At 39.8% G+C, this 27,916-nt stretch overlaps 3 protein-coding genes across 3 annotated transcripts in view; 2 read left to right on the forward strand and 1 right to left on the reverse strand.

Annotated features, from left to right (window-relative positions):
• Positions 1-309: 309 nt before the first annotated feature.
• LOC135339932 (vesicle transport through interaction with t-SNAREs homolog 1A-like) lies at positions 310-9,623 on the reverse strand. Its single transcript, XM_064536183.1, has 9 exons — positions 9,417-9,623; positions 7,725-7,778; positions 7,522-7,616; positions 6,512-6,570; positions 6,207-6,317; positions 4,337-4,417; positions 2,859-3,014; positions 1,456-1,517; positions 310-482 (listed from the first exon to the last, which is right to left on the reverse strand). Exons 3-9 carry the CDS (start codon positions 7,613-7,615, stop codon positions 377-379), a joined length of 669 nt encoding a protein of 222 aa, XP_064392253.1. The 5' UTR covers position 7,616; positions 7,725-7,778; positions 9,417-9,623; the 3' UTR covers positions 310-376.
• A 1,358-nt stretch (positions 9,624-10,981) lies between these two features.
• Positions 10,982-16,205, forward strand: LOC135339552 (carbohydrate sulfotransferase 12-like). The gene is made up of 8 exons (XM_064535690.1): positions 10,982-11,130; positions 12,634-13,511; positions 13,636-13,732; positions 14,093-14,341; positions 14,691-14,829; positions 14,965-15,243; positions 15,583-15,665; positions 16,029-16,205. Exons 2-8 carry the CDS (start codon positions 12,814-12,816, stop codon positions 16,131-16,133), a joined length of 1,650 nt encoding a protein of 549 aa, XP_064391760.1. The 5' UTR covers positions 10,982-11,130; positions 12,634-12,813; the 3' UTR covers positions 16,134-16,205.
• A 329-nt stretch (positions 16,206-16,534) lies between these two features.
• The window catches only part of LOC135338687 (ATP-binding cassette sub-family A member 7-like), a 40,047-nt gene continuing 28,665 nt past the window's right edge, over positions 16,535-27,916 (forward strand). Inside the window, exon 1 of the mRNA XM_064534762.1 lies at positions 16,535-16,634. The gene's annotated coding sequence lies outside the window, so the exon portion shown is untranslated. The remainder of the gene's footprint in view (positions 16,635-27,916) is intronic.

Here is a 27,916-nt window from a genome sequence, read left to right on the forward strand (position 1 = left end):
CAGGCGTCTTTGATCTTCTGTGGTGTGTGAAGAGTTCAAAGGAATGCTTATCATCGCCCACGCACTTCCGCCACAAAAAAGCATTTTTAATTCATTATTACGTTAATTTATACACCTGTTCATGATACTGTTTTACATTAAAGATGCATGCTTATTTTCAATTCACATTATAATTATTATGGAATGCCATTATTGTCACGTACAACTATTACATGTAACAACTCAGGTAGCACAACGGAGCTAGCGTATTATAGTGCATTGTCTCACAGTTACAGCATGCAGCATGCAAGTAAAAATTTGTTGGCATAATAGGTAACACAACACATAGAACTGACAGCTACAAACACAAACAGGAACACTATAATTATAGATAATGTCAGTTTTGACTTTTTTTTATCATTACGATAGCAAATATAAGCAGTGCTATGATGAGCAGCATCACAATGATCCCTACTATGAAGAACACCTTGTGCTGGATGATCCTGAATTGTGTATGCATATAGAAAAGGTCACTTGTGAGTTATAATAATAGCAGTGAATACCGTATAGCGTGAACTTTTTGCTGTTTTTGTGGGTTAGAAAAATGGTTCGTTAATTAGGTTATCTGTTATAATTATGTGCAAAGAGATGGAAGGCGTAACCTGGGAGTGTTTCTGGTAAGCTGTCAATTTATTCAACGAAAATTAATGGTTTTCGAAAATTTCGGCTATAGATATGGGGTTTGGCTATGGTAACCACTTATGGAGAGTTACTAATAAAGTGGGAAACCAACAGCTCTTAGTGCACTTCCTGTTGACAACCACTGAAGCCCACTGTATACTGTTGTGAGGGACCAAAACATTTTAACAGCCATGTTTACAATCATAACATTGTGCAATCATGACATTGTGCATACAAACTACTGTTGTACGATAAACTTCGTGCACAACGAATTCATTCCTCAGGGGCAATCTCACAGACAAATCGAATATTAAAATCCTGCTTCACACCTATTCTCTTGACAATTAATACACACAAGCTTCCGCACAACCACATCCACTTCCTTACACCATTAAATCATTCACTGATAGTATTAATGTTGTCGTTGCGTAAAATATAGGAAAAACGTACACTAAGATTTAGGTATTTCATCCCTTCATAACATACATGTATAATCGAGATAAAAGTCATACAGTGACGTGTGATTTCAATAATGGGATAGGGTTGGTATTAAACGCTAGTCTAAGTATGTCATCGATCTGAAATAAACTGTACCACAGGAAATTATTTACGAAAGGTGACTTCTTTGAATAGAGCTTGCTAATCTCTGTACAAAGAAACATTAACAGCTGGAGGAATGAATTTCAGCTGTGAAAGCGTATGACACCAAGCTGCTCAATTAAAAACCAGTGTGTACACTTGGTGTTTAACTATTCGATGAAAATTCCAACACCATACTGTTAATAGGGCTCTGACCTTTTCCGTATTCTACTAACAATTCTGCCACCTTGCGTGATATCTGCATCAGTCTCTCGTAGCTGTGTGAGTATGTGTGTGTGTAAGGGGGAAAGTAACGATTATTTTACATGTACACCAAGATAGATCAAGCTTGCAGAGGATTGCATCAATATTCAAAACCTTGACAGAAAATAGTTACACACAGTAAAAAACAAATTTAGTTGCCATCTACTACATGTACATGACTGATGAGTAGGACACAGGATTCTTGAGCTCTGATGGTATGTTTGACTGAAACTTGAGCTACACAATAGCAAGTAGACAGTTCAAGAATCTACAGTGCAGATTCAGAGTCTTTCTAGAAAGGACTTCACCAAAAACAACAGTTTACACCAGACGAACAATTACTGTTATAACTAGAATCTGATAATAATACAGTTTCAGTCCTGCATTAGTATACATGTACTTTACACTTCACCAGGAAGGGTAATCAAAATGCTCATGCAAACATAGTTGACAATGATGTATACGTATACGGTGTGCTTCACTTGCTATACATGTATACTTGCTCATTGAGGCTCATTGAGCCCACCTATACTACTGATATGATGCCAATGAAGTGTACGTGTACAAGCAAATACCCTTTACTGTCTGTCACACAATTTAGGTTGAAACACCATAGAGGGGAAAGTAAGCGCAGAAGTTCAACACTTAGCTAGGAACAGTATATGTTTTGCTGCAGAGTAACACAATAGCGTATGACTTTACAATGTGTTGAATGATTCCCAGAATGTGTGCGAGTGTTCTAGGTGTGAATGGGAGACATAGTTTGATGAATTAGCTGCTCATTACAAAGATTCCCCCAGGAGGGTGGCACTACTTCAAAGGGTTAGGGTCCTGGTCACCACACATCAAAGGAAGGTACTGAGTTTCAAAGTTTAACATGTACACAAAAGTACAGTACTGGCCACGTATAATCTAGCTATGAACACTCGTAAAAAGCATGATGGCAGAGTAGTATCAGCATCCGTTTATGTTTATGTTCTGAAGAAATACAGCCATTGCTGGATGCCGTATAGCGGTTATTTTCAGGGAGCAACATGTTCGTGGTTTTCGTCGTTGAAACCCTAGCACAAGTATTTTACCTACGAATGAGGCCATCCTTACCTGCAGTGCAACTGTGCATGCAAGCAGCAACCACGAAATTATAACCACGAACTGACTCAACCCACGAGTGTTTTGACTCTCGGAAATTATATAGTACGTGTAACGATTGAGCTAAACACGATGGAAATTACAAAATTGTGTTTCCATTTTGAATTGGATCATCCATACTCATGACAAGTGATGGGCATTCAAAGTCAGCTACAGAACACTAGAGGACTCGTATCTGGCTGATACAAAGCTGATCACCCGCTCACCCTTGATCTAGCCCTCTGAATGGTTCCCCTGTCTCTCTGGAGATTGTTCATGATGTCCATACCAATTTGCTCTGTCTCCATGACGATGCGATGACCCTCCTCCAATCGATTGGAAGTCTTGTCTAGACGAGATGTGCTGTCCAGTAGACGCTCTCTCTGTGCATTAGAAGGGTGGGTGCATGGAGAGTGGTACATCAAATATTATCTAGAAAAAAATGTCCTCGGACACTTGGACCAATAATACTTCATGTAATAACATGTACAGTACATGCACATTGTAACCGATTGGAGTTATGCTTGCGTCGGCTTTCTTGTTTCTACGCTTTTTGGTGTTTCCACCGGACAATGCCAATCCTAGCAATTATGGGTCTTTATAGAAGGGTGAAAATGAGCGTGGGCATGCAGAGCTAAGAGATGTTGGACTGCCCACGTAGAGATCTATGACTAATACAAAACTTTGCCTGTAGCCTAGCCCAGTAGTGGATCCAGAGGGGTTCTTTGGGTTCAATTGAACCCCCCCCGAGACAAAAGTGAGTGGGAGGTTTAAGCAACTAGCCAGCAAGGTTTTCCTTAATTACTAGCTTTCACATGCATGCACTTATCACTTAATTCCCTTTACTTCTTGTAATCGTGCAGTTTTATTTACTAAAAACTCTCTAGCACATGCTGACGAACTTTTTGTAGGTAAACTTCAATGTCCTGATGCACATGCTGACTGTTTCGAAAAATGACGTACGACCTTGGTAAAACTCAGAGTGTTTGTCCCGCTCAACTAATTTGAGCTGGCCCTGCCCTTCCAAAAATCCTGATTGGAATCCCCTTTCAAAAATCCTAGATCTGCCCACTGTAGCCTGCAAGCTCGGAACTGGAAAGCAGTTTATACAAGCTAGCTAGCTATACCTTAGCTACAGTGTACATGTAGATCTTCTACTAGTCTAGATTGTGTGTTTAGATTTTGAATAGCTAATATACATTGTATACATTTTTTTGTATACATTTTTTTGTATATTTTTTGTCTTTCTATCTGCTAAACTAATAGCTTATAGTCATCAGGTAGCTACATTGTACTGCCACCAGAGCTGGCCACGCTGTTTCCCTGACTTGCAGTTGGTACCTTGGCAGTGTCTTTAATAGTCTTACTAACTCTGAATACGTGGGAGAATACTTACGTCATGATTGTGGGCTACATATCGCCCACGTTCATAAAATCCTTATGGATCACGCAAACCAGGCCTTCCTTTTCTTAACTGTATGCCCGTTTCTTTCTTTACTGCCTCATTTCGTTTGTTCGTTTTTTGATACTAATTAATATACAATGTACATGTAGCTAGACCAATACAGCATGGCAAAAAAAGAAGGCCTGGGAACGAGGCTACAGGTTAAGCCACCTACCTACATGTCATGTTGCAACTTCCTTCTTGGAATATACATCATGCATCACACATGTAGTTACATAAGTATTAGGTATTACAACTCACATGATCTTCGGAAGTTACCGGCTCATTGCCAAACAGTTCCTTTCTCATTGAAGCTCCTCCCACTGCTACTTGAGATGTACGCTGTACAAACAATAATTTATTAGTGTTACAACTGAACACATGGCAAGTAACCTTCAATACCACGTACAACACACAAACACTTTCACCTATACGCACTTCAAAAAGCTACATTACTATAGCAACAAAATCTTTGCCCCCATAATTAACACATGGTAAATTGGGACGCATTCGGTCAAATAACGGATACTGTATTTACTTGATTAAATGCCCTCCTTGATTAAACGCCCATGGTAAAGCTCTGTCTTTGTCAATAATCGCCCATATATGGGGCGTGGCACTGTGGGCGGAGCTGAATTAGCACGTGGAACCGTTGCAAGCATGGGCATAGAATAATAGATAGCATAACAACAGAGAGAGAGAGATACTGACACAGAAGAAACACCACTCCTACGACTTATGATTTAAGCTGAGAGCTGTGGCAGCAGCCAAAAAGAGCATAACTAGAGCACTAAAGTGCAAACCGTCGGCTGGTGACATGATTACAGAAGAGTGATATAATACAGGGCATGTAGTGATGTTATCATGTATGACTTAACTGTCGTAGCACAGAAACTAAGGAACAATAAAACTAAACCAGACTGGAGGCATGCTGAAACATTAGAGAACAGGGTTTTAGTGGCACATACATGTAGATATCTATGCACTGACACTGTGGACTAGGATTACAGCTGGAGTCTCAGAGAAGTATGGCTCCTGCATAGATCCCAGAGTCAGCTAACAGGGCCGGGACAACAAACCAGTCACAATTCTAGCTTTCTATTGTAGTGACCCTTTTCCATTGTTCTTGGTACGGGATCAACTCAGCTGTAAATACGTAGGGTATCTCGAATAAAGGCCGCGTGTAGTTTGCTAGCTGCCACATTGCAAGTTCAAGCTTTTTTAAGCTTTTGCTAGCTTTTATAGACAACGAAACTTTTAAATCGAAATCTTCCACTGTTTAAAGCAAGCTATTATTGTGTGAAGGCTATCTATGCTGCAAACGCAGCGCTATGGAATCCAGGTGAGTAGAGATACCACAAACAAACAGACAAACCAACAGACCGTGGCCACCCACGCGCGTCTCGGGTAATAACTGCTGGCTGTTGTGCAAGAGTTTGTAGTAGACTCTAGAGTAGACATAACAATAAACACCCGTTTACTAAGTAGAGTAGCAACACTCGGTGAACAAGTTTTGCTACACACTCTTCTGAAAAGGCTGCAATAGCATTCCAAGTAAGCAAAACTAGGCATAACTCGAGAATGAAGCATTATTTTGCAAATCCACGAATTAAATCCAAGAAAACATGACTAGAAGCCTATAGAAACTCTTACTTGAACTTCATTGATCCTTGAACAGCTGTAGCAGTCTACACACACAGACACACACAGAGAGAGAGAGAGAGAGAGAGAGAGAGAGAGAGAGAGAGACACACACACACACACAAACACACTATTTTTTGTCGCATTGCAATAGTTGAGCAGTTACAGCTGGAACACACACACACACACGCACACACACAAAGCTTTACCGTATCATTCGTGCGGCTACGCCTCGAGGCATAAAAACTTTATACACATTGTAACAGTATCTGACACCTTTGGGGAACAAAGTTTTGGCTGTTACACGAGGTAGCTATGTTCATTTGAGACCTGGCTTTATACTTGTGTATCAGAGTTACTGGCCTTTCGTATGGGGTGCCTGTTACAGGGGTTCGGTTCTACCGCAACATTTTTATTTAGTGTAAATGGATTTCAACCAAATCGGTATTACAATGTATGTACATGTACATGTACTTGCGTACTCACATACAAATTCTTTTCTGAGACGAGACAGTTCCCTTTTGAAGTTTTCTACTCTGCGTATAAGTGCAGGGCGAACATCGGGTGCAGCATCATATAATTCCAAGTCCATCTGCTCAAGCTGTAGTGTGTGCGTGTGTTGCATTTGTTGTGTGTGTGTATTTGTTGTTTATAGTGTCTGTTACAGACATATGTAGCTAAAGGCAAATTATTGACCAACAATTAATAAAAGCTGAAATATAAACCTTAAGTAGGTTGTAATCAGATCAAGGCTTATAATATTAATAACAGACAGATTTACGGGCATGTACTTACCAGCTCTCTGGCCTCATCAATGTTTCCTTGGACCACACCCACCGCCGTCTTTTTTTCAGCTGCATATAATATCATTATTATAGGCAATAATTTTATCGTATAAGCAACTTGAGTGCAATAGTCATAGTATCACCCTCAATATGATTATGATCACATGTACTGTCGTGTTCCCTTGGTAACATGCTATCAGGTGACCTTTACAGCACTTTCTACTACCAGCAGCTCATCTGCTTAGTAAAATGGTACTTTCCAAACCTTCTTAACTACCGTAAGACCTCATTTAAAGTGACACTTTTACGAAGCCAGAGGTCGCTTCTTTTGGATGTTGAAAAATTATATTGAAGTCCTGGTGTCGCATATTTAGAGGGTCGTATCTAATTAGAGGTAACTTTACAAAGTCTACTTGCCTCAATTTCAGGCCGCTTAAAAACATTGATTTTCCAGTGGGCTACAACCGAGGCTAGGCAGTGGCTACATTTACCTCTATTTAGAACGCGACATTAAAAAATAATTGTCAACGCAGCTGTCGCTATTTTTAGAGGTCAGAAAATTGTTGAAGCTCCTGGGTGTCGCATATTTGGAGGGTCGCCTGAAATCGAGGTCTTACGGTAGTGTATATAATTATTATTTTAGTTGGAGGTTGTTGAAGTGCTTGTGTTGCGTATGTAGAGGGTCACATCTAATTGGAAGGCGGTCGAGGTATACTAGGTGTACTCTACTAGCCTCGATTCCAGTCTCGTTTCAAGCGACCTATATAGAATCAAGGCTAGGTATAGGTAGCAACATTTTGACCTCCATTTAGGATGCGAAATAAAAAAATTTTGGCAATGCTACATTTACCTCTATAGAAAGCGACATTAAAAAATAATTGTCAACGCAGCTGATCAAGAGGGTGTGCATCTTTAGAGAGTCGCTATAAGTATGGTACGTCCACAGTCTAGTCTAGTCGATATAGAGTACGAGGTCGAGGGACAGTTTTATAAGCCTAGTCACCTCTGCCAATAACTTACTTCCAACTAAGTTAGGTATCCTTCCAATCCTTGCTGTGATGTCAGCAGTGATAGTGGCAAACTGTTTCTCATACGTCTCAAACACAGCAGCCATTCTACACAAGAAAATTATATTAAATCATCGACCAGTGCAGTGACTAGACTGACTCGACTAGACTGATAAATAAAAAAGGTGATCTAAGACTAAGCCATAGCTGACTTACCTGTTAAGTTTTTCTTCTGGGATTAGGTAGTACCCACGGCCACACAGACAACAACTATTAGTACAGAAAAAAATAATAATGATGACTTGGCAGAACTTGATTACCACCACGTCATCTTAATATTGGTTAATATTGCAATGTGATTGGTCCATTTTTACCTCTCTCTTTCACTACTTTGTACTGTAAATAGTTGAGCTCTTCAAACTCGCGCCATTTTGGTTTGTGGCATCAGTTTTAAGCTTTGGATCTTCAAAATAACCTCTACAAAGACTCTTCTGAATCGAAATGGTAAGCCCAAGGTATTGGAAGCTTTGGCGGTCAGATAAAGTTATCCGTAGAGTTTATTGTGTGCCTATTTGTAATTAACCCTATAAATGTAATGTTTATAGCTTTCATCAAACTATTTAAAGCTTGTGGATTCCAAGCTTGTTTCTAAGCTTTTAGCGGTAACATATGTAAATGCTCATACCCAAAGCTATTACATTTAGCCTTTCCAAGCTTAAAAGCTTAAGGAGTGTCCACCTGTACTGTAGCTATGTAACTGTACTGTACTACAAAAATGTACCTACAAACCATAATTTCCCCCATATGCATCAAGCTGAGAAGCACATTCTAAGCTATTTACTATGGCCACACACACACCCAGGCAGGAGGTAAAGCTGGCCGTAAAGATGCCAAAGTAAAGGCGAAAGCAGTGTCAAGGTCGACAAGAGCAGGTGCGTTAGTACCCTAAGTCTGTTAATGAATTGAGGGAATTTTCAAAGCAGTGTCAAGGTCGACAAGACTGTTTGTTGTTGTTGTTATAATAATAATAACACGATTACACGTATATAATCGTTCTATCAGCTAGAGGTCGTGTTTGTGTCCTTGCATGTGCGTGTGTATATACTAGTATTCTAGGACTGTCCTTCCTGCTATGAGGGCAACCATGCATGCATGCATGTACATGTGATGGCGCAGTTCTAAAAGGGCTTGACAATGCCTTTTTGGTGATACCATGCACGAGTACATTTAATGTACTCCTGCATGGTGATACGTACGTAACTCCCACCCTATAGTATCAAAGCCTATACATTTCCACCAGAGTCCTGTTATTCCTTTTGCCTCGACGTCAACCACCGCCACGGAAAATCTCGAATAGGACCCAAATATAACCTCGCTTCACTCGGAATCATTCATTGACAAGAAACGCAATAAACCTCGCATTGTATAAATGTACATGCTTCTATCCTCCTCCGGCTTCTATATCCTTGAAGATCCATTCATCAAGCCACCAGATAGACTGTTGTTTCTATTAAGCTCCTCTTCTGTGTGGTTCAGTGTCAACAATAGTTGAATAACGAACATAACATACAAAGTAAACTACTCTAATACTTCCAGCACCCACTGTTGTCCCAACTCCGGTGAAAATGCTGTACATCTTTTTACCTAATTCAGTACCTTTAGCTTCGAAAATTATAGAAATTTGTTTGGCCATGTAAATAAGTCTTTTCTTCTCAGTGACTTTATATAGAAAGCTAACTTTAGAAACTAATACAACACTCTAATACTTTTGAGCGAAAGCAAAAACATGGCGAGAGGCATTAGCACAGCGCCAGCCTGAACACTAGTTATCTGCCAGATCGTAGGGGGGACTTGCAATTGTAGATACCGCACAATAAAACACTAGTCTCTCTATTAAATAACACACACCTTTCGTGAGTGCAGTGGGCAGTCCTAGCTTCCTCAGCTGTGGCTCCATGGTGTGAGTGAACTGGCTGAGTGGTCCTTGTTGACACACCACCTCCTCCGTGGCAACGAACCCTGACCTTGCGTGATCTTTCTCTTGGAAGTCCTGGAATCACTCCACTACACTCGTCTTGTCCCCGTTGCTAAAAAAGAGGCCCACACTGCCCTTCAGTTCCTATATTTAGGGGATGGTGGACGGTGGAGTCAAACTGAATTAGTAAAGTCATAAGAATGATCTAGTTTACACGAGGTTTTGAGCAATCTTTTTTCTTTTTTCTTTATCCTATAGGTTAAACGCTAAACAGCATTACTTAACCACAGCACCCACCTCTGACACAAAACGCAGCCCAGTCCGATACTCGTCACTGTCTGAGCGTCCCAGGGCCAGCTGCATCTCTTGCCAAAGAAGAATCTCGAGTCTTTCCAGTGAGTGCGCAGGTCCTTGAGCTTGGCATTGCGCATGTTGTCAATATTAAATACAAAGAGGTGGGTGTACTTGTCACAGCAGTCTCGGACCTGTGGGTGTACGGAGGGGAGTACAATGTGACTGAGCAGTTATCTACTATTGTAAGCAGATTCTTTAGTAAAGGGAGAGAAAGAAATTGGTGGGTAAAGATCATTAGGATAGTGAATGCGAAACAGTTTGGTAACAACTTGGTGGGTAAAGAACGTTAGATAGTGCATGAATGGGACACAGATTAGTGGGTAAAGATCATTAGGATAGTATTATGGGTAACAACTTGGTGGGTAAAGATCATTAGATTGAGAATAGTGAATGGGAAACAGATTGGTGGGTAAATATCGTTAGGATAGTAAATTGGAAGGTAGTAATGGCTCGAAAACTGGAAAAGGATAACTACGTTCTATACAACTGTACTAAGACGATCAACACAGGGATAATTAGATAATTAAGAGTGTCAAACTTGCCTCTTGCAATAAAGCACCCTTCAACTCATATCCTTTGGACCTTGTCTTACTGAGCGTCACTGCATGTACAGACAAATAATTAAATATACACAGTTAAGATCTTTCAGAATGCTCTTAGACTATAAAGGTATTTTCGGTGCTTCTTCATTCTCAATGAATGCCAAAAGCATGTTATTGTACGTACCTATGCAAAGCTACAAGGCAGACCTAACTACAGACCTAACTACAGAGCACACCTCAGCAAGAGCTTGTACTACGTGTAGAACTACAAGACAGAGACAGATCTAAGAAGAGGTACATGCAAAGCAGAAATTAGCAGCAAACTAAGGTTTTTTCATTGGCAAAAAGCATGCATTATTAGATCTGGGTCAAAATGGTGGCACTTCAGATGATGGCATATTGTAGACCTACATCAGCAGTTAGATATTATAGACTAGTTGATCTCTTACCAATGCGATTTCTTTTGGACTTGGGCATTTTCACTTTGTTTCTTTTGGGCCACGTGGAAATGATTGTCAATGACAGAATATGCCAACGTCAGCACAAAGTAATCACAAGTTCTATGATCGACCATTAATTTTTATTAGCCAGAAGGTTAGCCGAGGTCAGAGTTTACTAATCATTCAAGATGGGCGTGGCGTCCACTATAATTTTTCAAGAACAACTTCTACTATACTACTTCTACATGAAGTTCCCACAGGATAAAGCTATTCTTTAGTGCTGACTCCGACTGTGTCCTGATCTTTACAAGGTAAGATCTGTCTGGCAGCGTAACTTTTAAAACTCTGTCACTGCACTGATACACTTAGTTTCAACTGTGTTTGTTACATTCTGAAGGGGATTTTAGGATACAGTGCAGTGCAGTACAGTATGCAAGAGTCGAGCTAGGCTGCAAGGTTAAATATTATTTTGCTGACATGCTAGTAGAGTTAATCCTCTGATTCAGGATTCTACAATAGAGTATTGTGTTAGTCTGCATGAGCTGTTTGTATCAAACCCAGGTCTTCTAAAATTATAATTATGTCTTCCGTCAGTTCTAAGCATTCACATTTTTTGCAACTAGCTAGGCTGAGGAAAATGCATTTCTCATAGCTACATGTACGTACGTATACATTTTATAGTTAGCCTCCTTCGCAACGGAACCTAGTGAACGTTTTGCATTCACGGTAAAAACATGCAGCCTAACCCTAGGTGTAAATGAAGTATTGAGAAAGTGCATAATTATATAGATTTAAGTTTTTGTCTCTATGTACATTTGTACCACGTAGCAGGACCTGTAAAGTGTAAGAGAAATTTTCCATTGTCACGGACTATTCCCTAGGGTGTGTGATGTTGATGAGTGAGGCTTTCAGGATGTTGTTGGAGATAGTGTTATGCCATAGGCAAACAGAAGCCATCGGGTGATGTGCTATTTAGGACTGTGCAAGTATAATCCAATGGTGCAATTTGTATTGTGCATATTATACATATTATTGTTAGCGTTAGCTAGATGTAATACATACACTAAAGTTATCCTTGTGCTGTTCAAAATATCTAGACACTGCTTAGAACAACAACACATATACAATGTGCAGCATAATCCACTTTTTTTATGCCGTCTGATTCACATTCCAATAGTACTTGGTAGTTGTTGCCCAGCAGCCGAAACGTTGATAAGATAAGCAAATGACTGGTGATGTTAGAGGGTACCGGGTTGGGGCAATAGGTCCACACAGCAACAGTTAAAAATCTTTAATTTTTATAAAAATAATTGAGGTGCACGAGATATACTATACAGTACATGTATACGTTATTTGGTTCTATATGGGTTTTATGGTAGTAAACCCACCAAGCCCAAGGGTGTAGCCCGAGGGCGATGTGGTTTATGTTGCCATAAATCCCTAGCAACCATAGTAGGAGTGTTATATATCCTATGTGATTGGCTAGCTATACGTTGCGCATTTACTCAAAGCCACCCAGCTGGAATCGGAACTGCGAAAGTAGACAAAATTATCTATAAGATCTTGTACCAAACATGTCTCTGGGGAAATATCATATATCACAGTTATACGTATATGTACCTGGGCATATCCAATTATCCGCCCACGTTCAACATTACTGCAGAGACTAAATTGCTAAAGCGAGACACTCGTGACATACCCCCTCTGGGCATATCCTAGCAACTGCATGACGGGATATAATTATAAACAGAAGTACTAATTTACCACCATTACAGTGCTCAACATAATACACATCACACACTTCATACTTACAGGTACCACATTTGGAGAGACGAGTCAAAAGATTCTTACTCTTACTCACCCTACTGGCAATCTTCCTCATCTCTTACGAACTTCTGTTGACCGTACAGCATGTGTCTACTATCAATGTACAATCATGGCGACGAGGACGGGTTAACTCGTTGGATCAGCACACGTACATTACTAGTAAGCGAATGTTGAGGCAGTTACTGCAAGACAGAGAAATTACGCAATTGCCTGTTAAAATTGTAACTGATTGCCAGGACAACAGGTCACCAGATAATCGTACAATTAAGACTTTGCAAATCATATCCACCAAGAATCAATACCTTCAAGACCCGAATATAGTATGTCTAAATGAATCACACTTGTATAGAGAGTCCTTTGCACAGTATGGAGTGCCTTTCGATCAATTATCAGTGCTGCAACAAAAAGCTAGTATAGTGAGAGCTGTGCTCAGCGATTTAGAGCAAAGAAACCAACTCGAAATTAAAGCAAAACTCAATAAATTTGTCACTGAGGAAGTTTTCAAACCTGAGCAAGAAGCAGCTCAATATTTAACAGAAGGTAGCGAGTTGAATCAAGACTCAGAAATCGAAATCAAAATATTTAATGGAGAAACGGCTACAAGCGAAGTTCCGTCACGTCTTAACAATCTTCCTCGTAATGCAAACTCAGCTGCAAGAGAGATTTACTTACCCCATCATGTGCTTCCATCACAGGTCACTGGTAGTCTTACTATTTCCACACCTACTCCCAAGAAGATAAAGCCACCACAGATGAATGAAGATCTCAAAAAGTTCAAAGGTGCAAGGGTTAAACAAAGCTACAATTTAGCAGATCGAGGCTTTTCTAGTGACTGGAGGGTTAATTCAACTGTCGTCAACCATAGGTCAGTTGTGTCTGGTAATTGTTTAGGTTAGAAAGAGCCTTGAAAGGTGAACTTGGCATGAGGAGCATGTAATGATGTGTAGAGCTTTTATCTGCTCTTGTTTATCACATATTTCATATTTCAGGCTGAAGTTCATCACCATGACCATAAACAGCACTGACCCGAGTGAGAGAAGCGTGACCAGAACCAGTTTGAACCCTGACCTCTTGCAAAGAGCCAAGGTCAGTTTGGAGATGTGCACGTAATACTGAGTGCTTTATCATGTACACTCGCCCTCTAGCTACTCAAACTATACTGCATCTGTGACATGTACAGTGTACATAATAACAGCTGGTTATTGGCCAATTTCCGTGCAATTAACGGTCTAGCAAAAAATGCAAAAGGTCAGCCATTGCATCCGATCTAGTGTTTTGGGTGTGGCTCAATCTTTCAAAGCACGCGCAGAACAGTTTTAAAAATTGTTAGATTTACTGCCGTTAATTGTTCCGTGTAATGCGTGCATGTAATAAAATGTCTCTCTCCTTCTTTATATCTCTCCGCATAATCACCTCCTCCCCATATGTACACCCGCATATACACAGTTCCAGCATGATCAGGTGGACCTGTTTTGTCGACAACACACTCATCCTTCCTCTACCCTACCTCTAGAAGATGCTGAGCTGGACAATCTCTTTCAACACCTTCTCTATGACGACACGAGAAAGATGGTGTTCTGTTATGTTCCGAAGAACGGGTGTAGTAACATGAAGCGGTTGATGTTGGTGCTCAATGGAATACTACCCCCAGAGGCTAGTAAAGAGAACAGACCAGCGGAGACTGTGCTTAAAGAGGTGAGTGTGAGGAGGGGGGCAATGGCAGCATATTAACGAATCAGAAAACTGTTCTTATAATTATGGAACCGAAAATGTATATTCGAACATCATTGATATATACTGGACTTTGAAATATCATCCTGCTCTAGCTTCTGTCGAGACTGAATACACATTGCTACATAATGCAAATACGTACACTTAACAGTGCTGTTCGTGAAAAAATAAAATTACATATTAATGATGTATAATTGTTTTGCAGTGAATTTCTATTATGCTACACATTTTGCCATGTTACTACTTGGATGCATTCCGCTATTACCCTCCCTCCCCGGAGATTGTCCAACTCAGTGTCTCTCTCTCTGTGTAGGTCCACTCGTTCCGCAACCTCACTCACTCTGAAGCTTTGTATCGCCTCACCCATTATCTCAAGTTTGCCATTGTCAGAAACCCCCTGGAAAGATTACTATCCGCCTACAAGAACAAGCTGGAGAGACCGTTCATTGCCAGTAAGTCATGTGATTGTTCATGTACATAGGACAATGAGAATGACACTATAATTTTGAAAGTTTGCTCCGAGGTGTTTGCTTAATTCTTTTGAACCTGCTCTGGCTGCTTTAACTTTTACTAATCCATATCTGCAGATCTTCGTAAACTTTTTCCAGAGCGATTAAAGGCATTCATACTAAAACGTTATCGTCGCCAGGACTTCGAGAAGTGGATATCCATTAACAATTCCACGGATGACATTCATCTGAGCTTTGACGAATTCGTTCAGTTCATGAACACTTTTCCTCTTACCATGTACAATGAACATTTCAAGCCATTTCTAGATCTGTGTAACCCTTGCGCCGTTAAGTTTGACGTATACCTGAGCTTCAAGACTCTGGAATATGACATCTATGCACTAATGGAGTATCTAAGTAAGTGCAAGGTGACAGTACAGTTTCACTTTTGAGACGTCTAAATATTTTTGTGTTGAGATTCTGAATGGTTTAAGTAATCATCGTATGACCAAGAGCGTTTAGTGATACCGTTTGTTACCATAAATTATGTCAAGTTGAGGTTTGATCACTTTTGTACGCTCCTTCAATTCCTCGATGATCACAGTCCTCGGTCCATCAGCTCCTGGGATAAGGAAAGGGGTGTGGTTAATGGGTGGAATCTCCGATAGTGAACTGTTCGGCATAGACATGCTCCCTAAAAGTACACCATACTTGTCTAACGCAACCTTCTCCCCCCCCCCCCACACACACACACAGACATTCCGTTTGGTCTCTACCCTGAGTCAATAGCTCATAAGACAGAGCCCACCTCCTCCTTACTAGAAGACTACTTCTCACAGGTGGGTTCATGGGTACTTGTGCAACGTTCTTAAATAATGTACATGCGTTTGAGACAATTGTACAAAGAAAGGATTATTCCCTAGTATTCGCACTTCATCATGTATACAGTGTTTACTGGGTACAATCGTAGTACATACGTTTATTGCATTAGTCTTACTGTATAGGAAGACACACGCTGAGTGAGGTCATGGTTGACTGCACTTCAATTTTAAGCTACAATGTAGTTGCATGTGTATATAATTATAGCAGTCAACCTGTGGCATTTTATAGTGTGTTTACTTGAATTAACAAGTTAGGGCTGTGTGTTGTCAGCATTTAAATCTATCCACACATTAATTACAAGTGTGTCACTCCCAATGCAGGTATCCCCTGGCAACAAGGCACAACTATATCGTCGCTTGAGTCGAGAATTTGAATTTTACTATTCTCTACATCCGGAGGAATGGGGCATGAATTATCATCTGTGATTGAATTTACATATTAAAATACGAATCAATTTTTGTCCATCAATATTAAATCAGTTGCACACATCAATCACCTATGCATAAAATTGTGAATTGAATTGCCATTGAATATTGTTGACGCAGCATGAACAATATTCAATGGCAATTAATCAACAAACTGAAAAGCATGCAAGTTATAGATCTATTGCATGGTCTTTGAATGATCAATTTGAAAAATGGTGCCAGTATGAGCTAATTTTGGTTACTGAGTGTCATGTTATTGTGAGACTAGCTAGACAGTGCAAATAGCTGCTGAGCCAAATCAGCTCTGGCAAGGATTGTGTGTATTCACCAGTAGTAGCAACAGAATTTTATTTGCAGCCATTTTTAGCATAGTTGACATGCGTGTTATTTTTGACCTCGTGGGATCAGATCAGAAGAGCTAGAGCTGCAAGAAGATGAGTTGAAAAAAGAAGCAGCCGCGAAAACTGTCCTTTCCTCCTAAAGAAAACCCTTCTTAATTCGGTAAGCATTTAGTTTATTTATTTATCATCTTAGGTGCTAATTATAATGCCCCAACATAAATTATCATCTCTTGTACATATCAGCCGCCCTCCTATACGTACCTAGTACCTAGGCCTATAGGGGAGAGATTGTCTGAGCAAATCGCTGAGCACTTTAATACCGTATAGCACGAAATTTATTTTTATTTATTTATTTTTCACTTATATTTCGTGGATGCCTCTAAAAGAATTTCGTTGCACAATGTTCGCGGAATGACTGCTTACCGGAAGCCATGCCTTTAAATCTATAGCAGGTAATTCTAATTAAAGAACAATTTTCAGTAACTTAATTTTTGTGTGGAATTGCTAACCCACAAAATCTGCGAAAATGAAGCCCCTCGAAAATTTTGTGCTATACGGTAGTCTGAACTTTTTGGCCAGGTCGGAATTCTGACCTGACTAATGATCGTACGTACGCGTATAGAATGCTAGCAGGTGATCACTAGGCTTCCCATTTTGTTGTTGAGCAAAACAGCAAAATATAACTGCTAGTCAAGCGTTTGTGATTGACCTTAATTATTACATTATTAGCACCTATCAATGTGTTTGCCCCACACTGGGGGATTTGACCTGACCTTGTTTATAAAGACTGCTTTTTTGAGGTGTGCAAATGTTTGGGTCAAAACCCCCGTGTGCTGACTGAGGGGATTCGAACAGAATCCCCCCCTACCGGGGGAGGGGGGGCAACAAAAATGAGTTGCAGCAACTTTTTCGCCATTGACTCATAGCCATCTCGACAACTTCCAGTTGCTTATGCGTTATGCCGGGAACAAAAACGATCCTTTATGTGGCCCAAATATACACCTATAAGTTATAAGTTGATGATTACAATACTTAAAAGCGAGATTACCATCAAGTTTTTTGTACACACATTATAATTATTATATCAAGCAATCAACGGCTATACCACAAATATGATAGCTGCTGAGCTATACTTGTGCAAATTTCACAGACATCTCCTTCTGTTGTATAAGAAAATTATTTTACTCAGCACACTATGCCCTCTAGTGCTATAATTAATTAAACTTACTATTTTGGTGACAAAAGTTCATTCACTTCGTTGAATACGTAATAGTGGGAAAAGTAAATAATCGAAGTGAACTGTAAGCCCTGAGAAATATACATGTAGGAATGATAAATTATCATGTTTTATACCGGTCTTTCTCACCTCCCTGTTTGACGAGGCTGGGACACGAATTTCTGCATGATGGGCCAAGTCATGAACAATCGAGGTTCTGAATAACATCTTCCACCCTGTCTTTCAAACAAAAGGACAGTAAATAACTTACTATAATTATTATATATAGTGGGTAAGCAGAACTGGCTATCAATTTCCAATTAGTGTGACATTAGACATCACAGTCTTGACGTACACATACAAAATTATATTTACCTAGGACAGCCGCACATTTGACTCAGGAGTACGAGTTTGGCTTTTTGTGTTGGTTTAAACACCCACTAAATGTTCCGTAGATACCAATTTCGTGACATCTCCAATGGCAGTGCATGGTGAAGTGCTATAACTCACACCACATTTATTATACGAACCTGCTTTATACAAACCTGCTGCTGATATCCACTTCTTATACGAACCTGCTTTATACAAACCTGCTGCTGATATCCACTTCTTCGGTATTGGCCACGCCCATGTTTTCTTTTAGGTGTTTGAACCTTCCTGAGTATCGATACGCTGTCATTGACCGGTGCACGGGCATCTCAAAGAACGTAATAATCGGCAAAAGTCTAGTCTCAATTGGCTAAGTTTAAGAAGGGTCATAAGATCTGAAGAATAGACGATTTTGAAAACATCCCTCCGGTTTGATAGAACAATACTTTGTTTGGAGGAATATTGCTGAATTGTGTTTGAACCTTCCGCAACGTCTATTATTCCAAGGGCGACCATGAAACTGATTTGAAACATCAATGATATATATTATAATTATTACAATTACATACAGTAGAATCTTCTCAACTTCCGTAATACTGAACTTAACATCTTTTTAGAATCAACGTCTGATAGTGGCCCTATCCTTACTACAGTGCAACAACTATCTACTTCCTCACCAAATTTGATGCTTAAAATGTATACTAGCTATATATTAAGAGTAGGCTAGCCATCACCTAAGAATTTATTCACAGAGTTCTTTCTTCACCATAACCACAAAAGAGGTATTTACATATTGACGTCTCTAACTACTAAGCATAAAGAGTTCCAGAAAGAAGTAATAGAAGTAATAGATAGTGTTACTATAATTATAGTCATTTTCTCCGACACGGTGTAAGGTTGTTAATAAGTTTCTCCATCTCGGATCCTGCCATATATTCCTGCTTGATACGCAAACATGTACTTCTTTGATCTTTGAAAGTGATTTTGAATAGTTGAGCAGGAATTAAGCGTCTTGGTTCGGATGTAACTGCAGCAAAATTCTTATACGTTGTCTCTTATTTGGCCATTTTTCTCTAACGTTGAAGTAGGCGGCCTCGATTAAACCGCAGGGATACACGGATGGCTGGCTATTCGAAGCGCTTTTGTTGCCAATCCCTCTCTTGCCTGTATCTATGGGTACACACATGGGTACACACATACAACATTTAAGCTTCATCCATAGCAAACATCATCCATAGCAAACACAATACGTAGAACACATAAACGAAAAACAAAAACAAACTCTAGTTAAAATGTCGAAACATTGAAGACGGTTGAAACATAAAGAAACATAGTGACAGTACGCCCTTGTAAAATGCTTAGCATAAAAAAAAATGTATACACATCAAACGTACATAGATACCCACAACAAGAACAAGAGCAGCACCACACCACACCTTGAAACCTAGGCTTTCTGGGCATATGAATTTTACCCCCTTTTCTACCCTTGTACTTAATCATCATTTCATCTACGGAAAGCTCTTGGCTAGGATGATATTTGGCCATGCAAGTAGTTTGTACTGAGCGTTTCCAAAACTGTATGTATCTTGCTTGTTATCTTTCTGCTATCAACTATGCACGTATTGTTGTCACAATGGAGATATAGCACCGCTGAAAGGCATATAGTGTCTGTCCTTAACAGCTTGTACTCCTAAGAGCCGATCTGTGGACCAGTAGTCAGTATACTCGGGGATACCCATCTCCAGTATTATACCAATAAATATCCAGATCTCGTCTCTATGTGTTCCCTTCCAACTTTTAGCACCACACTGTGTGGCATACAGGTTTGTTCGGCGTCTGTTAAAACTTCTGCCTCGAGTGTGACTGCATGTGCATGAAATTTTGTTAATTAATTATGTCAACCACGATTATTGTACTCGCTGGATGTGTCGGAATTGATTGTTGTATTTTTATTAATTATACTCATTGCCTGTGGGCTGGACAGCGGCACCTGCAAATAATATAATGTTGTGGTGAATGGAGGGGCAATGCATAGTTATAATTACTGAATATCCAGAATAAAATGAAGCCAATCCACCCTCGACGTCTTTATTCGTCTGCAGATCATTATAGCTGCAACAGTGGTAGGTAGTTAAATTTAAAGTTGCACAGTTAAATTAGCGAGAGTAGTGTGTAGAATCAAGGGCGTGTACAGAGAAGAGGGCATGCAACTCACCCTATTCTCAGAATCATCCAACTAGCTATTTTTAGAGCTGCCCACGCGTAACCTTTGACCGCACAAGGTAAACTTTTTTTTATATATAATTATATATCTGTAGGTAGCTAGCTAGCTTACAATGTTGAGATGAACAATTTTGGGGGCATCCTGGCCTACACGACCGCCATGCACGTATTATACTCAACAAAGAATTAACAAAGAACATGCTATAAGAAGTGACATCTTTTCACCTGAATCTCCATGCGAATGCGCTTTCTTCTTTCTTGGTGCATGAGTTTCATTCATCAACTGGCTCATCGTCACATTGTTAGGCAATTTCTTGTGAAACTGGTCACACAACCGACTGGTTTCTATCGTAGGTACAATCGTCTACAATCACAGTTTCCTGGACAGGAGCTGCTTTGTAATAAAGCATGCACGTGTGTTCCAATGACTAACGAAGCTGGAGTCAACTATTAACGTGAATCGCAGAGACTGTATTTATTTCGCTTTTGCTCAAATATTATGTCACGACTAACGAAGCTGGTTGAAATAATGTCATCAAGTTTGCTTTTTCAGCATTGGGTGTAAAGTACAATACAGTTGAGCCTCGGTTATCCGAACACCTTTGTCCCCGGGCCCATTCGGGTAAGTGAAATATTCGGATAATCAAAAGCTGGCTTTTTGCCAGCCACGTGGGCAATTTCCTACTGCGCATGCTCAGATTGCACTATGCTCTAGCATTCGGATAATCGAGGATTCGGATAACCGGGATTCGGATAACCGAGGCTCAACTGTAGCATAAAGTGTAAATGGTAGATTGATCTTGATGATAATTATATTGTTCATTAGTTTATAGCTCAGGGGTGTGTGATAATCTTTGGCTTGGCCAACTCTCATCGTTGCCATTCTGTAACAGAGTTGTTCAAAATGGCAAGCACACAGAAAAGAAACTCCCTTCTTAATCCCAGCTTCTTCACAATAATTATTACGGTCTCCAGTGTATTTTTTTTGTTTTTTTTGAAACAAGGCAATATGCAATAATCTTGAGCCTGGCTGGATGTAGTCCAGGATCTGGAGCTGCCACCAGACCTGGAGGAGCTGGACTAAGTCTTTTCAGTGTTGCCATTCTGTAACATAGTTGTTCAAAATGGTATGCACAAGCACAGAGAAAAGAAACCCACCTCTTTCAATGCAAGTTTCTGAAGAATAATGCATGGGAACAGCTACATTGCTATGACAACTTCCCACGTTGCACATGTTCACAGGTACGTGTCAAACAACCACTTATGTATTATCTTCTTGTAACAGGATACTATTATTTCTTTTATTATATTATATTAAGCAGTTATATCTCTTAGCTCGTTGTGAAGGACACCCCTCTTCCAGTCGAACACTTGTCGGTAACAATTGTACTTACTAAAAACAAGAGCGGGCTCGTGTTTCGGTATATATTTGTATATATCTAGACGGTACAATTAGTTACACCGTGTTGTTCAACCTGGATACCTATTTTTTGTACATCATGGTGCTACTACAGTGCAGTAATGGGCTGTGTGCAGCATCAAAGCTAGCTGGAAATAGCAACCTGTGAAAAATCACGTGGATAAAATGCTAATCACCACTCCTAAACTTGCATGTTGACGACCTTTATTCAAGGTAGAGCTACACATTTGCAACTGAAGTGATCCTTATTTTATGTGTTGTGCCAACTAGACGGCATGGAAGGGATCGATCGACAGCAACAAAGATGATATGAAATTAACACGAATATAGTCATATTAAATTCACTATAACAACGTAATTCGTGATGGTGATAAATCCAGAATTTGGTTATTTTCGTATAGTTATACCAGGAGCCCTTCAACGTATACTCGGGGATCACGTTTCGTAATTGCGGTGAAACCGCACTTCATTGTTTGGAAGCGACTGAGCCGCAGCCCTGTATTGTGGACGCTTTCTCATAGCCTGGCCTCTTTGATTATTGATTCGTCTCTTCTCAGCCCCAGTGGAACTGAAAGGGAGTTATAAATGAGAGGGATTATAATCATTTAAAGATGATGGTTAAAATAATGAAAGCCAAAAAAATAAAATATTAGTGCACGATAATCTTGTTCAGCTACCTGTGTGAGGATAGATGCATTTCTCTGTCCTCGGTCACGTATTTAGAGTCCATACATGACATTGACAGTGATGAGAATGATTATGTAGATACTCCACCCAGGTAGCAAATGATCTGTTGCCTCTGTGGGAGGGAGATGAGTAAAATTGTGACCAACTTAAGGACTGATGACCTAAGCATAGATCATTAGCACGGCAGTGCTAATAGTAGGGTTGGGTCGAAATATTTACTAGGAATGAGCCGATAAATACCGTATAGCTGGTCAATTTTCGTGGGGCAATTCTTTGCTCTATCACCTGGTATATAGATCGCAAAAATTATAGCTTGCGCCAATTGGTCTGTTTTCCCAGAGCCTGTCACATATTGTGTGTGTGTGTGTGTGTGTGTGTACTCCATTAGATAAATTATTTTCGAGTAATGAGAAATCTGATAATACTTGTTGAGAAACATTGAAATGGATCAGCAAACGTTATTATTGTGCAAGTTTCTCACATGCAATTCGTCACTCTTCTATTTTTATAATACTCATGGTACAGTAGAACCTTCTTGCAGCTCTCTTCTCACTATTGCAGTCAGAGTTTTCCAGTTTCTTGAATGTACGATTCAATGTCTCCGATGTGGATGATTTCCCGTACATCTGAACAGTCAATGCCCAAGCCAAATGCTACTGTGGTAATAATAACACGCAACTAACTGTCTGGGCTTTGTGGAGAGGCCCCATATTATTCCCCACAATAATTATAATTATAAGACGTAGATATAAATAGACACAGCACACAACTGACAATTTATATAATTATCATGATTCTCAGTGTTATCTGAACTGATTTGACATGAGAATGTTGTTATCTTTTAGCCAAAAATGGAGTATTTACTGCATGTGCCTCATCCATGCTTTCAGTCGTAACTTTAAAATGTGACCAGATATCTGACTGTAACTTATGATAAGATCCTGCACACTATGCTTTTATCATCTGTTCGCACAAAGTTTCTATGAGTTAGCCTTGCACTAAAGCGCTAGATTTTTGTCAACTACACGAGTCAAAAAAAGAGCTGTAAAGCTAGCTATACTGTAGTAGCCATTTATTGATCTTGCTGCTTGCAGACACACCCCTTATTCCTGTGGATGCATACGCTCTCATCCCCACGTGTGAGAGAATCTATTTTGGACCAGATTCAGGCAGAATCAATTCTTTTCTTGAGGTCCTGGTAACAGTGGTAAGCCACAAAACACTACAAATGATACCATATTATACAATAGATACATGTACACAAGTCTTTTCTTCGCAGTTATATTTCTAGATAGATAATAATTATTATGTATACACTAATACACTTTCTTTTCTTATAACTGCCTTTTGTGCTTTTACTGCTTTTTACAGACTACAGACTATACCTTTGACAAAGGTTTGCTCCCACTGTTTGGCTTCAATAAAATGAATTCGTTGTTGCAAATAATTATTATAAACTTTTTTAAATTATGCAAAGAAACTCTCTTCTATAACACTAATACTTTTGAGCGAAAGCAAATCATGGCGAGAGGTATTAGCAAAGCGCCAGCTTGCAGCACTAGTTAGCTTTAGTTACCATGGTTTGCAATCATACATATGCACCTCGGCCTTTAGTCAACAAAACAATGTAATCACTCCACACGACATATTTGACTGCCCTATTTCCTGGAGCAGGGGCCTCCCTCTTTTGTTCTAAAGTTAGTTCATTGTTGTAAAGAGGCCCTGCGCATCTCTGTGTGCAATGAATGCTCAGTTTCGTTTGATATCTGTGAAGTTCTATCACTGAAAACTAAAGTTAAAGATACGCGCTGTATGTACGCTGGTGCTTGTTCAAACACACTATGAGATAATAAACCTCATCTTCAATAAAGATATTGTAATCATTGAGATTATTCCATGAGAACTTTGTGAAACTAGTTGAGGGATACTTTGTGTCAAAGCATGCTGTCTGCCTTTAGTTAGAGGTACCTCCTCGGAATAAAGCAGTGTGTCAGATTCGCAGTTGTACATGCAAACACAAAGTTTTCTCTTGGACATAATCACGACAGGTGTCATGGGCACCTTGTATAGATTGAAGTTGGTAAACGACGCAACCACAGTGCAAAGGAGAAATGGCTCTCATGGAGCCCAAGAATAAAGGAGACGACATTAACACGAACAAGCAAGAGCTGGTTATTGAAGTCATACATTTATACTTGCGGTGGCCTGCTCTACAGCAAGTTAATTATTAATTTTTGTGCACAATTATAATCCATGAGAGACACTAAACATGATAAGGCAGCGTTAGTGCGTGGGCGTTCATATTTTCCTGCGTCCTCAGCACCCTACTATAGAAACATCACTGCATTGTAGTTTTAAGGCTTACTAACTTGTTATAATAGTTAGTTCTGTCTGATAACAATGGGTTACTGTCGGTCATTTACTGTCAGTGATATTGTACTACTTTATCTGCTATGCTATACTAAACCAGAGTTGGTAGGCTCCCTCCAGGCAGCAACGGTGCCGTGCGAACTCTTGGCAGTCTTGTCGTCATTGGTGAAGTGGTTCCTGGCCGCTGTCCTTCTGTTTGTTTAAGTTCTTTTTGTGTAAGGATAATAGGCGGTATCTTGAAGTTAGTAGACTCATTGCACTTGTCAAATATCATATTCATGATTCTCATCGTTGTCATTAAAGTTAAAAAGACAACCTTCCATCCATTTTTTGGCAGAGGTGATTTTCAATCTGCTCAAGTCGGCATTTTTTGTAGTTCCGATTTAATGTGATCTGGATAATTATCAAACAGTTGTTATTGGACTCAATTGGTTGGTACAAGGTACCCAGCACAATCGTCGGGACCTTTGGACGATACGAGAGTAGTCAGTAGAGAAAGTGTTTGTTAGAGTAAAGACGCTTCGCTCATACACCTATGGGATTTATACCCCTCTTTCTGTTAAAGATATATCATATCCACTTAATTTGCGAACTTTTATAGCAACATTTTTGAGGTCTCTCGTGTAAGTGAACAATTGTGTCGTATCATAATTAAACCGAGATGTTTGTCGGTACGCTGAGTATGATTTAGCCGAGTTTTCCGGGACCCCATGAATTAGAGCAAGGATAAACATGCCGACATGTACAGTCATGCTTTGTGTCTGTATTTTACTTTTATAATTATTATTATTTTGCTTCCATGCAGTTACATGCGACTATGAAGAGCAATAATTATACACAGTAATTTCACAAAAAAAAAAAAAAAAACATGAACACAACAAGTGGGTTCAAATTCGAGACCTTTCAATATAATTTCAATAGTATAACATTATATGTGTTTTTCACTACACCGTGGATTTTTTGAAAGTTGGTATATGTTGTATGGCACCTTTAACTTCATCATCTTCGCTACGCGTGTCCTCTTGGCATGCACATAATTATCTTGGCGCGCTATGCTCTATTCACAAATAATTTTTGTTTTCAATTTGTTAACAATACAAGACATTAAAACTTGAAGTTCACTTGGCCATTGTAGATCTGTGGGAAAATTAATTTAATAATTATGATGAAGCAACTCAGATACATTGATAATCCTACCATGCACGCTTGGGCCTCCTCCTCCTCGGTCTTAGGAGGCAATAAGATGTAGACTCTCGCTACAGTCACCTCGACTTTTCGTTTGGCTAGAGGGCACGATATGAATCTCAAACGTAAATTTTAATGAGCTTTCGATAGGGTGTATATGGAGCGAAATAAAACCATCGAGGTCCAATTTGCAGGACCTCAACGATAGGCAAACAATTGTAGAAATTTGTATATCTCTTCACATCCTCCCTTCATGCAATCACAAGGTGGCACTCTAGTCTAGATGTTCACTCACCCTGAGTCTTGGCCACTAGCCATTATATTGCTTAATTCTGACTTTGTATGTTAATTCCCTTCATGCAATCACAAGGTGGCACTCCAGTCTACAAGTCACTCACTCTGAGTCTTGGCCACTAGCCATTATATTAAATTAAGCTTGTAATGCTGGTGGTGGCAAGCCTGTAGTTATGTTGTGATTCTTCTTTGTATTATGTAGTGTTGTGTGTACTCATTAATTCCCTTCATGCATGCAATCACACGGTGGCACTCCAGTCTACATGTTCACTCAATGATTGATTATAATTATTCACATGAAAAGTAAATGGAAACACAACAAACATTAATTGTTCTCCTCAGTCTAATTTAATTGTCCTAACAGCAAACACATCAGAAATATCGACAATGGAGCCAACAAGAACAGCACAATCACTCTTAATACTCACTACAGCCCGGCGCTTGGAACATTCACCATCACCACTCAAGCTATGATAATCACGTGAGATTAGTTTTGCACTCGTCCATTTGAAGTGTTGTAGGCTTTGCGAGTGAAAATTCTTTCGATATCCGCTTCTTCTTGGCTGACAAGGACTGTTGGTGTTTAGTGCGATCCTTTTTGCTGGTATAGTTCTTGAACAATACTATTTCTAGTGAGTTTCATGCTGTTTATTACACCAACAGCACTAGGTATGGAAACAGGGGTTGTGCTGCTATACTCTGATTGTGATCTATATAATTATAGTCTCTATATATATATACAACAACAAAAGCTGCATTGAGTCATAACTTTTACCTACCTAGGCCTTGCTTTATTACCACCTTGGGCAGGCCTCGCGACTGGTGGAGGTGGCCCCCCTTGACGGCGCTCCGGTGTTTTTTTGGCGTCAGTCATAATTCAGTATTCAGTTGTAGACTATATGTTTTAGTGAAGTTTTGACCATGCAGGGCGCGCATGCATGCACTCACCTTTCCTCTTGGAGAGTGTTAATATTCTCGGATTGACACCCATTGTTTGTGCAATTACAATTGTCTGGTTCTTACTGATTGTCTATCAAACACTGCAGTGTGTGAGATAGCGATACATAAAGGAAAGAAGGTGGTGGCTATAATATGCAAATAGCTGAATGTTGCGCATTTGTCGTGGTTAAGGGTAAGCTTCCATCAGGTTGAAATATCAGTTTGTAGGGAATGTTGGCTTTCAGGCGAGTCCAGCTTAGATGGTGTGGTGATTCTTAATCATGCACATGCTATATATAAATAGCTACAGTGTATGGCTGAGCTGCATGGAGTATATAGCAGTATATATAGCAGCATAGTATAGCAGCACAGCCCCTGCATGCTGATCGGGATTTTCGAGATTAGTGTAGTGAGAAATCTGCTGAGAAAATGAACATGGAAATGGATCCGCAAACGTTATTATTGCACAAGTTGCTCACATGCATGTAATTGAGAGGATGTCACTCTACTCTTTTTATAATACTCTTGGTACATAGAACCTTCTTGCAGCTCAAATGTTCACTTGACCGTGATAAATCTGTAAGGAAAGTAATAATTAATTATGCACATGAAACAGATATTCACAAGAGCTAGACAGCTAGCTAACTAACAACTAACATTTACAGTCTTCTCCTCATGGCCCATGACATGGGGCCAGGGTATCGGTGGCAGCATTTGGGGTGGCCATGGCCCCCTTCCA

This window comes from Halichondria panicea, chromosome 1 (genome assembly GCF_963675165.1).
Source record: "Halichondria panicea chromosome 1, odHalPani1.1, whole genome shotgun sequence".
In the NCBI taxonomy this organism is placed as follows: domain Eukaryota; kingdom Metazoa; phylum Porifera; class Demospongiae; order Suberitida; family Halichondriidae; genus Halichondria; species Halichondria panicea.

Coding starts and splice junctions, on each gene's coding strand:
- LOC135339932 (XM_064536183.1), bottom strand. CDS start 7,615: ATGGCTGCTGTGTTTGAGACGTATGAGAAACAGTTTGCCACTATCACT. Junction 6,571..7,521: donor GATACCTAACTTAGTTGGAA/GTAAGTTATTGG, acceptor TATTATATGCAG/CTGAAAAAAAGACGGCGGTG. Junction 483..1,455: donor GTTAGTAGAATACGGAAAAG/GTCAGAGCCCTA, acceptor TACACAATTCAG/GATCATCCAGCACAAGGTGT.
- LOC135339552 (XM_064535690.1), top strand. CDS start 12,814: ATGTTGAGGCAGTTACTGCAAGACAGAGAAATTACGCAATTGCCTGTT. Junction 13,512..13,635: donor TCAACTGTCGTCAACCATAG/GTCAGTTGTGTC, acceptor TTCATATTTCAG/GCTGAAGTTCATCACCATGA. Junction 15,244..15,582: donor TGCACTAATGGAGTATCTAA/GTAAGTGCAAGG, acceptor ACACACACACAG/ACATTCCGTTTGGTCTCTAC.